General features: G+C 45.9%; 1 protein-coding gene across 5 annotated transcripts in view; it reads right to left on the bottom strand.

Moving 5' to 3' along the window:
- Window positions 1-2,566: 2,566 nt before the first annotated feature.
- Window positions 2,567-12,595, bottom strand: part of etv7 (ETS variant transcription factor 7) — an 81,384-nt gene continuing 71,355 nt past the window's right edge. For 4 of the 5 annotated variants that reach the window (XR_011885396.1, XR_011885394.1, XR_011885395.1 and 1 more), the window contains 3 exons: window positions 5,294-5,394; window positions 4,342-5,016; window positions 2,827-2,908 (listed from right to left, as the gene is read on the bottom strand). Coding sequence is in view for 1 of the 5 variants with exons in the window: in XM_072253289.1 (XP_072109390.1) it covers window positions 2,794-2,908; window positions 5,294-5,394 (216 nt within the window). In the remaining 4 variants the exon portion in view is untranslated. Of the gene's footprint in view, window positions 2,909-4,341; window positions 5,017-5,293; window positions 5,395-12,595 lie in introns of all 5 variants that reach the window. The other variant, XM_072253289.1, reaches the window with a different exon arrangement.

Below are 12,595 nucleotides of genomic sequence, written 5' to 3'. Positions count from 1 at the left end.
AGGATGCAAAACTAGGCTGAGAAGTGGCAGATGGAGTTCAACCCAGATAAGTGTGAAGTGGTTCATTTTAGTAGGTCAAATATGATGGCAGAATATGTATTAATGGTGAGACTCTTGGCAGTGTGGAGGATCAGAGGGATCATGGGGTCTGAGTCCACAGGATGCTCAAAGCAGCTACGCAGGTTGACTCTGTGGTTAAGAAGGCATACGATGCATTGACCTTCATTAATCATGGAATTGAATTTAGGAGCCGAGAGGTAATGTTGCAGCTAAATAGGACTCTGGTCAGACCCCACTTGGAGTACTGTGCTCAGTTCTGGTTGCCTCACTACAGGAAGTATGTGGAAGCCATAGAAAGGGTGCAGAGGAGATTTACAAGGACGTTGCCTGGATTGGGGAGCATGCCTTATGAAAATAGGTTGAGTGAACTTGACCTTCTCTCCTTGGAGTGACAGAGGATGAGAGGTGACCTGTTAGAGGTGTATAAGATGATGAGAGGCATTGATCGTGTGGATAGTCAGAGGCTTTTTCCCAGGGCTGAAATGGCTAGTACGAGAGGGCACAGGTTTAAGGCGCTGGGGAATAGGTACAGAGGAGATGTCAGGGGTAGGTTTTTTATGCAGAGAGTGTTGAGTGTGTGGAATGGTCTGCCGGCAACGGTGGTGGAGGCGGATACAATAGGATCTTTTAAGAGAATTTTGGATAGGTACATGGAGCTTAGAAAAATAGAGGGCTATGGGTAAGCCTAGTAATTTCTAAGCTAGGAACATGTTCGGCACAACTTTGTGGGCCAAAGGGTCTGTATTGTGCTGTAGGTTTTCTATGTTTCTATGCGTTTGAGAGTGAGTGTGAATGTGTGTCTGAGTGTGAGAGTGAGTGTGTGAGAGAGTGTGTGTGAGTGAGTGTGGGAGAGTATCTATGTGCGTGTGAGTGTGTGTGTGAGAGTGAATATGTGAATGTGTGAGCATGTGTGTGTGAGTGTGTGTGAGAAAGTGTGTGTGTGTGCAGGAGTGTGAGAGTGTGTGCAAGTGTGAGTGTATGTGTTTGAGAGTGAGTGAGAATGCGTGCGTGGGAGTGTGTGTGCATGTGAGTGTGTGAGAGTATATTTGGGTGTGAGTGAGTGTATGTGTGAGTATGTCTGGGCGTATGTGAGTGTGTGAGAGTGCGTGTGGGAGTGTGAGTGCGTATGTGTGAGTGTATGTGTGTGAGAGTGTCTATGAGTGTGAGTGTCTGTGTACGAGTGTGTGTGTATGAGACCGAGTTCTTTGAGTGAATGAGTGTCCGTGTGTGAGAGCATGTAAGACAGTGTGTGTGTGTGTGTGTGAGAGCGTGTGAGAGACAGTGTGTGTGTTAGTGCCTGTATGTGAGAGTGTGTGTCTCTGTGTGAGAGCCTGTGTAAGACAGATGTGTGTATGAGTGTCTGTGCGTGAAAGCAAGTGTCTGTGAGCATGTGTGTCTGTGTGTGTGAGACAGTGAGTGAGTGTGTGTGTGTGTGTGTGAGACAGTGTGTGAGTGTCTGTGTATGTGAGAGACAGCGTGTGTGTCTGTGTGTGTGTGTGTGTGACAGTGAGTGAGTGTGTGTGTGTGTGTGTGAGTGTCTGTGTATGTGAGAGACAGCGTGTGAGTGTCTGTGTGTGTGTGTGTGAGCATCTGTGTGTGTGTGTGAGACGGTGTGTGAGTGTCTGTGTATGTGAGAGATAGTGTGTGAGTGTCTGTGTGTGTGTGAGTGTGTGAGTGTCTGTGTGTGAGCATCTGTGTGTGTGTGAGACAGTGTGTGTGTCTGTGTATGTGAGAGACAGCGTGTGAGTGTCTGTGTGTGTGTGTGTGTGTCTGTGTGTGAGCATCTGTGTGTGTGTGTGAGACAGTGTGTGAGTGTCTGTGTATGTGAGAGACAGCGTGTGAGTGTCTGTGTGTGTGTGTGTGAGTGTGTGTCTGTGTGGGTGAGTGTGTGTGTATGTGAGACAGCATGTGAGTGTCTGTGTGTGTATGTGAGACAGTGTGTGTGTGTGAGACTGAGTGAGTGTCTGTGGGTATGAGACAGTGAGTGAGTGTCTGTGTGTGTGAGACAGTGAGTGTGTGTGTGAGTGTCTGTGTGTGTGAGTGTGTGTGTATGTGAGACAGCGTGTGAGTGTGTGTGTGTGACAGTGTCTGTGTGTGTGTGTGTGTGTGTGTGTGTGAGACAGTGTGTGAGTCTGTGTGTGAGTGTGTGAGACAGTGAGTGAGTGTCTGTGTGTGTGTATGTGAGACAGTGAGTGTGTGTGTGTGAGACAGTGAGTGTGTGTGTGTGTGTGACAGTGTGTGAGTGTCAGTGTGTGTGAGACAGTGAGTGAGTGCGTGTGTTTGTGTGTGTGTGTGTGTGAGAGACAGTGAGTGTCTGTGTGTGTGTGTGTGTATGTGAGACAGTGAGTGAGTGTCTGTGTGTGTGAGACAGTGAGTGTGTGTGTGTGTGAGTGTCTGTGTGTGTGTGAGACAGTGAGTGTCTGTGTGTGAGTGTTCTAGTGAAGCCTCAGTTCCAATATTGTGCCAGAATCAGAAAAGATACAAAATATCAAGAATTTATTCACCATTTCCCTTCAGAAATGTGACAGCAAGTTTCTGAATTTAATTTACATTTTACCAGTGCATAGATGCAATGTAGTGCTAATATTAAACAAAAATCACTGTCCCCTATTGCGGGGGTAAACTTCACATTAGTACCATTGGAGAGGGGGAAAGAAGTTTGTTTGTGTCCATGATTGCCAGATGCCAGTCACGCGTGACGGAGTTTTGCCAAGTGCCGTCTTTGTGTCATCGTCATGGTGACAGTTCGAAGGTGTCCTCTTTGAAATCTGCTCCATCCTGTTCCTGAACTTCCAGTTGCTCCAACCTGTCAGGTTTGTGGATGATTTCTTCTGGAGTCTTCAGGAACCTGTTTGAAGGAACAACAGCCAGATCAGATTACGGACTGCAGGAAAGGTATTAGGAAAGCGGTGGCTACATCTACAACACAAACAGAGAGATATGAGACCATAAGACCATAAGATTTTGGAGCAGATTTAGGCCATTTGTCCCATTGAGTCTGCTCTGCCATTCCATTATGGCCGATTTATTTTCCGTCTCAAACCCATTCTCCTGTCTTCTCCATGTAACCTTTGATGCTCTGACTGATCAAGAACCTATCAACCTCCACTTTAAGTATAAGACTGCAAGTCAATGAGACATAGGAACAGAATTAGGCCGTTTGGTCCATCGAGTCTGCTCCGGCACTAAATCATGGCTGATCCTTTCTCTCTCTTCCTGAGCCCCACTCCCCGGCCTTCTCCCCGTAACCTTTGGTGATGTGTCCAATCAGAAACCTAGCACACTTTGCCTTAAACACACCCAATGACCTAGCCTCTACAGCTGCATATGGCAATAAATTCCACAAATTCACTACCCTCTGGTTAAAGAAATTTCTCTGCATCTCTGTCTTAAATGGACGCCCCTCTATCCTGAGGCTTGCCCTCTTGCCTAAGACTCCCTACCATGGGAAACATCCTTTCCACATCTACTCTGTCTAGCCTTTCAACATTCAAAAGGTTTCAATTAATTCCCCCCTCATGCTTCTAAATTCCAGCAAGTACAGACCCAGAGCCATCAAACGTTCCTCATATGATAACCTTTCCATTCCTGGAATCATCCTTGTGAATCTCCTCTGGACCCTCTCCAATACAACACATCTCTTCTACGATGAGGAGCTCCGAACTGTTCACAATACTCAAGGTGAGACCTCATCAGTGCCTTATAAAGCCTCAGCATCACTGCTCTTGTATTCTAGACCTCTTGAAATAATTGCTAAGATTGCATTTGCCTTCCTCACCACTGACTCTACCAGCAAGTTAACCTTTAGGGTGTTCTGTACAAGGACTCTGAAGTCCCTTTGCATCTCAGATTTTGGATTTTTCTCCCTGTGTATACTCAACAACCTAGCCCGCACAGCCGTCCATTGCAAAGAATTCCAGTAACTGTTAGTCTAACCTTGACCTCAGCTGCACTTTCTTCTACTTAACCTTTCAATCAGAATATTCACAGCAATCTGGGTTGAAAGTACTAAAAGTTCATAAAACTCGCCTCATCTCTGTCCTAGAACATGGACCATAGACAGTACAGCACAGTACAGGCCCTTCAGCCCATGATGTTGTGCTGACCTCTGAACCTACTCTAAGATCCATCTAACCCTTCCCTCTCACATAACCCTCCATCTTTCTATCATCCACGTCTCTATTTAAGAGTTTCTTAAATGTCCTTAATATACCTGCCTCTACCACCACCCCTGGCAGGGAGTTGCACACACCCACCACTCCCTGTAAAAAAAAAGCTTACCTCTGACATCCCCCCCTGTACTTCCCTCCAAACACTGGTATTGGCCAATGGTTCCCTGGAGAAAAGGTGATGGCTGTCCATTCTGTCTACCGAATCAAAGTAGCAAGATAGAGATGATTTGTTGCCCTGACAATCTGACATTGTGCATGTTGTTTCCAGGAGAGATTTTTTAAAGTCTGCTGTTGTGCTTTCCCTATAGAATGCCACATGGGCAAGGCCAGACAAGGTACTTGCAAAGCTGCTTCTTGCTAGAAAAGCTGTCAGTCAAAGCCTCAATATTCTCTTGTTCCCTCTGTTCCACCAAGTGTTGGGCAGCTTGCTGATTTAGGAGTGAAGTCGGGCTGTAGTGACCTGCCAACCGCCTCCGAAGGGAGAAAGGAGGTGAACTGACTAGGTCTGTACAGTCTATATCAGTCTGATGCTGATCTTTTCAGAGTCTGCTCATTTGTACAGATCACGGGGGCCTCAGTTCAGTGCCTGGTCAGAGTTTCCGGTGCTGCTGGGCACTTCCACGCACCCTTCGTTGAGCTGATGGGTGAGATGTAACAGTGCTCATTGTCAGAGCTGCTCGATGTAACCGTACTGATGGTAGAATGCTTTTCAATCACAGAGCGAGAGGCAGCATCTATGGAGGGGAATGGACCCTCGGTGTTTCGGGCCGAGACCCTCTCCGGACTGAAAGAAAGAAAGAGGGAAGATGGCCAGAATAAGAGGGCGGAGGAAATGCAAGTAGGTGATGGGTGGATCCAGGTGAGGGGGTGACAGGCAGGTGAGGGGGTGACAGGCAGATGAGGGAGGGGAGAACGTGGGAAGGACATGAGACGACGGTGGAATCTGAGAGGACAGTGGATGGCTTTGTGTATTGCTCCAGATTCCAGCATCTGCAGTCCCCCGTGTCTCCATGGTGACTGGCCTGTTCTCCGACCCCTCTTGAACGATTGAGGACACCCACCTGAACAGCAGCTTCTGGCCTGGTTCCTTCTTGATAATGTTTAGCTTGTAGTAGTGGCGCAAAGCTCTTGACATCTTCTCATAAGTCATATTTGCTCGATTCTGTATGGAGCAGAAGAGAACTTGTGACCAGCTGTTCTTCCCAGAGTATAACCTCACATCTCTAATCCAGACCATTGGTGCTGTCTGTGTGGTGTTTGCACGGCTTTCCCTGTGACTGTGTAGGTTTCCCCTGGGTGCTCCCGTTTCCTCCGAGATGCCAAAGGTTAACTGGCTGTGGTAAAGTGTCCCTGCAGTGTGGGTGACTGGGGAGTTGATTGGCATTTGAGGGTGAATGCATTTCAAGGAAATAAGTATGGAAATTGCTCTGAAAGCCAGCAAACATTCAATGGGCTGAATGCACTCCTATGTCACAGGAAAACATGAATTAAAAGGAAGCTCACCCAGTGAAATAACTAACAGCGGCCTCTCTGTGATGTTGTTAACTTTGGGTGGCTGTGGTCAGTATAATGTTAGGTAGAACGGATCAGGTTGACATGGTTACGACTGTACGAGTTTTTGTGAAGAGCACACTTGGAGTATTGTACACAGTTCCGGTTGCCCTACTGTAGGAAAGCTTTCATTAAGAAGGAAGTGGTTCAGAAAAGAGACAAATCTAATTAATGAGGGTAGAGCAGTGAATGTGGTATATATGGATCTTAGAACATTGCAGCTCAGAATGATGTGCCAACCTTTTAATCTACTCTGTGATCAACCTATGTACATACACCCACACAGGCCTCCATTTTTTATCATCCACCTGCCTATGAAAGGTTCTTAATTGTCCCTAATATATCTGCTTTTACCACCACCCAGCAAGGTTTTCCACCCTCTGTGTAAAAAAACTTCCCTCTGACATCTCCCTCTGATTTCACTTCCATCACCTTAAAATTATGCCCACTTGCATTAGACATTTGCGCTCTGGGAGAAAGTCTCTGGCTGTCCACTCTATCTATGCCTCTTACCATCTTATACACCTCTATCAGTTATCTCTCATCCTCCTTCACTCCAGAGAGAAAAGCCCCAGTTCCCACAGCCTATCCTCATAAAGTATCCTCTCTAATGCAGGCAGCATCCTGGTGAACCTCTGCGACCAGGACTGAACACAATACTCCAAGTGTGGCCTAACCGGACATTTATAGAGCTGCAGCAGTAACTTGCAGCTCTTGATCTCAATACCGTGACAAATAAAGGCCAACACACCACACCTTTTTAACCACCCAAGATCCCTCTGGTCTTCCACACTGCGAAGACCCCTCTTACTAACTCTGTATTCTCCCTTCAAATTCGACCTTCCAAAGGCTTCACTTCCCACTTCCCACTTCCCCTTCAACATTTCACCTTATCTAAAAGTATGAAATTGACGTTTTTTTCTGTTCTGTGACGATATCAGAGTCCCCAAAACCGAGGTATTTAGTTGAAAATGAAATGCAGATTAGTTCTGTTAGTCAGACCCGCCTCCCCCCCCCCCCAACAATTAACTGACACATTGGGTCTAGTACTACTGGGCAACTTTAACAAACTCAATGGCTGATTGGGGGAAGTGGCTGATTGTTCTGTCGTTTGAAATGTAGCAAGGTCAGGGCAAGGAACTACAGGTCAGACTGACATCAGCGATGGGGAAATTATTGGAGGAAGTCCTCAGTTTCAGGACCTAGAGTTAGAGAAGAGTACAGCACAGAACCAGGCCCTTCGGTGAACCTAATTCAGCTGAACCATGAATCTGCCTAGTTCCACCGACCTGCATCTGGACCAAACCCCTCCCCCATCCACGTGTTTATCCAAGTTTCTGTTAAATGTTGAAATCGAACCCACATCCACTGGCAGCTCGTTCCACACTCCCACCACCCATTGAATGAAGAAGATCCCCCTCATCCTCCTCTTAAATATTTCACATTTCACCCATAACCTATGACCTCTAGTTCTAGTCTCTTCCTACCTCAGTGGATCTACCAGAATTTGGCTAGAGTCTGATTTGGAGGAGTCAGCATGCCTTTGTACATGGGAAGTCGAGCTTGATAGACCCCTCAGAGTTATTTGAAGAGGTAACCAAAAAGGTAGTTGAGGGTAGGGCAGTGGATGGTGTCTATTTAGTTTTCAGCAAGACCTTTAAGAAGGTCCCACATAGTAGGCTGGCCTGGAAAGGTAAGTCCCGGATGGTTTGTTGCCTCCTGGGTACCAGGGTCAGGGATGTCTCTGATCGCATGCACAACATTCTGAAGTGGGAGGGTGATCAGCCAGATGTCATGGTACACATCGGTACCAATGACGTAGGAAGAAAGAGTGAGGAGGTCCTGAAGAATGAGTATAGAGAGTTTGGTAGGAAGTTAAAAAGCAGGACCTCGAGGGTGGTAGTCTCAGGATTGCTACCTGTGCCACGTGCCAGTGAGGGTAAGAATAGGATGCTCTGGCGGATGAACACGTGGCTGAGGAACTGGTGTAGGGGGCAGGGTTTCAGATTTCAGGATCATTGGGACCTCTTCTGGGGCAGGGCGGACCTGTACAAGAGAGACGAGTTACACCTGAACTACAAGGGGACCAATATCCTTGCAGGGAGGTTTGTTAGTGCTACTGGGGAGGGTTTAAACTAGGTTTGCAGGGGGATGGGAACCAGAGTGCCAGAGCAGATAGTGGGGCGGGGGTGAATATAAATGATGTTAAAAGTTCACACAAGGTCACAAACAGAGGGGTTGTGAGTGGTGGTAATAATCTCCTGAGGTGTGTCTATTTCAATGCAAGGAGTATTGTGGGGAAGGCTGATGAGCTGAGGGCGTGGATTGACACATGGAATTACAACATTATAGCCATTAGTGAAACTTGGCTACAGGAGGGGCAGGACTGGCAGCTTAATGTTCCAGGGTTCCGATGTTTCAGACGTGATAGAGGCAGAGGAATGAAGGGTGGGGGGGGCGGTGGCATTGCTAGTCAGTGCTCGGGCAGGCCAGATTAGAGGGTTTGTCTACCGAGGCCATATGGGTGGAGCTGAGAAACAGGAAAGCTATGACCACATTAATGGGGTTGTATACCACACAATAATCAGCGAGAATTGGAGGAGCAAATCTGCAGAGAGATGGCAGACAACTGCAGGAAACATAAAGTTGTGATAGTAGGGGATTTTAATTTTCCACATATTGATTGGGACTCCCATACTGTTAAAGGTCTAGACGGGTTAGAGTTTGTAAAATATGTTCAGGAAAGTTTTCTAAATCAATATATAGAGGTACCAACGAGAGAAGATGCAATATTAGATCTCCTATTAGGAAACAAGTTAGGACAGGTGACGGAAGTGTGTGTAGGGGAACACTTTGGTTCCACTGATCATAACACCATTAGTTTCAACTTGATCATGGATAAAGATATATCTGGTCCTCGGGTTGAGGTTCTAAACTGGAAAAAGGCCAAATTTGAAGAAATGAGAAAGGATCTAAAAAGCGTGGATTGGGACAGGTTGTTCAATGGCAAAGATGTGATTGGTAAGTGGGAGGCCTTTAAAGGAGAAATTTTGAGAGTGCAGAGTTTGTATGTTCCTGTCAGGATTAAAGGCAAAGTGAATAAGAATAAGGAACCTTGGTTCTCAAAGGATATTGGAACTCTGATAAAGAAAAAGAGAGAGATGTATGACATGTATAGGAAACAGGGAGCAAATAAGGTGCTTGAGGAGTATAAAAAGTGCAAAAAAAAGACTTAAGAAAGAAATCAGGAGGGCTAAAAAAAAGACATGAGGTTGCTTTGGCAGTCAAGGTGAAGGATAATCCAAACAGCTTCTACAGGTATATTAAGAGCAAAAGGATTGTAAAGGATAAAATTGGTCCTCTTGAAGATCAGAGTGGTCGGCTATGTATGGAACCAAAAGAAATGGGGGAGATCTTAAATCGGTTTTTTGCATCTGTATTTACTAAGGAAACTAGCATGAAGTCTATGGAAATAAGGCAATCAAGTAGTGAGGTCATGGAACCTATACAGATTGAAGAGGAAGAGGTGCTTGCTATTTTAAGGCAAATCAGGGTAGATAAATCCCCAGGACCTGACAGGGTATTCCCTCGGACCTTGAAGGAGACTAGTGTTGAAATTGCAGGGGCCCTGACAGATATATTTAAAATGAGGTGCCAGAGGATTGGAGGATAGCTTATTTCACAACACGCTGGAGGAACTCAGCAGGTCGGGCAGCATCCGTGGAAATGATGAGTCGACATTTCGGGCCGGAACCCTTCGTCAGGACTGAAGAGGGAGGGGGCAGAGGCCCTATAAAGAAGGTGGGGGAGGGTGGGAAGGAGAAGGCTGGTAGGTCCATTTGAAAAACCAGTAATTTGAAAGACAAAGGGGTGGGGGAGGGGAAGCAGGGAGGTGATAGGTGGGAAAAGTAAAGAAGGAATAGGGGAAAACACATTATTTTGTGTTGTGGAGGATAGCTCACGTTGTTCCGTTGTTTAAAAAAGGCTCTAAAAGTAATCCCAGAAATTATAGGCCAGTAAATTTGACGTCGGTAGTACGTAATTTATTGGAAGGAGTACTAAGAGATAGGATCTACAAGTATTTGGATAGACAAGGACTTATTAGGAAGAGTCAACACAGCTTTGTGCGTGGTAGGTCATGTTTGACCAATCTATTGGAGTTTTTTTGAGGAGGTTACCAGGAAAGTGGATGAAGGGAAGGCAGTGGATATTGTCTACATGGACTTCAGTAAGGCCTTTGACAAGGTCCCGCATGGGAGGTTAGTTAGGAAGATTCATTCGCTAGGTATACATGGAGAGGTGGTAAATTGGATTAGACATTGGCTCAATGGAAGAAGCCAAAGAGTGGTAGTAGAGAATTGCTTCTCCGAGTGGAGACCTGTGACTAGTGGTGTGCCACAGGGATCAGTGCTGGGTCCATTGTTAGTTGTCATCTATATCAATGATCTGGATGATAATGTGGTAAATTGGATCAGCAAATTTGCTGATGATACAAAGATTGGAGGTGTATTGGACAGTGAGGAAGGTTTTCAGAGCCTGCAGAGGGATTTGGACTAGCTGGAAAAATGGGCTGAAAAATGGCAGATGGAGTTTAATACAGACAAGTGTAGGGTATTGCACTTTGGAAGGACAAACCAAGGTAGAACATACAGGGTAAATGGTAGGGCACTGAGGAGTGCAGTAGAACAGAGGGATCTGGGAATACAGATACAAAATTCCCTAAAAGTGGCATCACAGGTAGATAGGGTCGTAAAGAGAGCTTTTGGTACATTGGCCTTTATAAATCAAAGTATTGAGTATAAGAGTTGGAATGTTATGGTGAGGTTGTATAAGGCAGCGGTCCCCAACCAATGGGCTGCAAGGAAACGATATGAGTCAGCTGCACCTTTCCTCATTCCCTGTCACGCACTGTTGATCTTGAACATAGGGTTGCCAACTGTCCTGTATTTGCCGGGACATCCCGTATATTGGGCTAAATTGGTTTGTCCCGTATTTCCCCCGCTAAGGTAGAGCGTTCCTATGAAACCTTTCGTGCGAAATGGCGTGAAGCGAAGAAGCAATTACCATTAATTTATATGGGAAAAATTTTTGAGCTTTCCCAGACCCAAAAAATAATCGAACAAATCATACCAAATAACAAATAAAACCGAAAATAAATAACTCTAACATATAGTAAAAGCAGGAATGATATGATAAATACACAACCTATATAACGTAGAAATAATATATGTACAGTGTAGTCAGGAAGATGAAGGCAAAACCGATTTGTGGGATCGGCACGTACGCGCGTGCGTACGTCATATGCGCAAGTCACGCATGCACACACAGGTGCCTGCGCAAGGCTTCATGGTCATGGTAGTCCTTCCTGGGGTAAAGTGTCCCGGGATTTGACTGCTACTTTTGTCCCTTATTTGGAAAGACATGTTGAGGTGAGTTTAACCCTACTTGAACACCCACCCCCCCCCCCAACCCCGGTCAGCCGGTCCGCAAGAATATTGTCAATATTAAACCGGTCTGTGGTGCAAAAAAGGTTGGGGACCCTGGTATAAGGCATTGGTGAGGCTGAATTTGCAGTATTGTGTGCAGTTTTGGTGACTAAATTACAGGAAGGATATTAGTAAGGTTGAAAGAGTGCAGAAAAGGTTTACAAGGATGTTGCCGGGACTTGAGAAACTGAGTTACACAGAGAGATTGAATAGGTTAGGACTTCATTCCCTGGAGCGTAGAAGAATGAGGGGAGATTTGATAGAGGTGTATAAAATTATGATAGGTATAGATAGAGTGAATGCAAGCAGGCTTTTTCCACTGAGGCAAGGGGAGAAAAAAACCAGAGGACATGGGTTAAGGGTGAAGGGGGAAAACTATAAAGGGAATATTAGTGGGGGCTTCTTCACACAGAGAGTGGTGGGAGTGTGGAACGAGCTGCTAGATGAAGTGGTAAATGCGGGCTCACTTTTAACATTTAAGAATAAATTGGACAGACACATGGATAGGAGGTGTATGGAGGGATATGGTCCAGGTGCAGGTCAGTGAGACTAGGCAGAAGAATGGTTCGGCACAGTCAAGAAGGGCCAAAAGGCTGTTTCTGTGCTGTAATGTCCTATGGTTCTATGGTTCTATGGAATCCAGAGAGAAGATTCAAAATTGGCTGAGAGGTAAGAAGCAGGGTTGTTTCTGGAATGGAGGCCGATGGCCGATGGCTTGTGGTGTGCCACTGGGGGCAGTGTAGTTCATATTTATAATCAATAATTTGAGTATGAATGTACATGGTTTGATCAGTAAACTTGGGAATTACACAAAATTAGGAGGGGTTGTTGATAGTGCAGAAGGTTTCCGTAGATTACAGAGGGATCTTGGTCAGTTAGGAAAGTGGGCCAAGGAGTGGCAAATGGATTTCAATGGAGATAAGTGTGAGGCAATGCATTTTGCAAAGGCAAACCAGCATAGACTGTGAATGGTAGGGCACCAGGGAGTGTATTGGAACAGAGGGACATATAGGAGAACAAGTGCACAGCCTACTGATAGCAGCGTCACAGGTAGATGGGGTGGTGAGAAAGGCATTCATCACGCTAGCCATCAGTCAGGGCACTGAGCATAAGAGCTGTGAGATGACGCTGCCCCATATCGAAGAAAGGGTGTGCTGCCATTGGAGAGGGCCCATAGGAGGTTCACAAGAGAGGTCCGGACACGATAGGGTTAACGTGTGAGGAGCATTTGATGGCTCTGGGCCTGTACTCACTTCACTTTAGAAGAATAAAGGGGGGGGGAATCTAATTGAAATCTATCAAATACTGAAATACAGTAGATGTGGA

Source organism: Mobula birostris, chromosome 3, assembly GCF_030028105.1.
Source record: "Mobula birostris isolate sMobBir1 chromosome 3, sMobBir1.hap1, whole genome shotgun sequence".
In the NCBI taxonomy this organism is placed as follows: domain Eukaryota; kingdom Metazoa; phylum Chordata; class Chondrichthyes; order Myliobatiformes; family Myliobatidae; genus Mobula; species Mobula birostris.
Note: the sequence above shows the minus strand (reverse complement) of the source record. Positions and strands in the feature narration are given on the sequence as shown.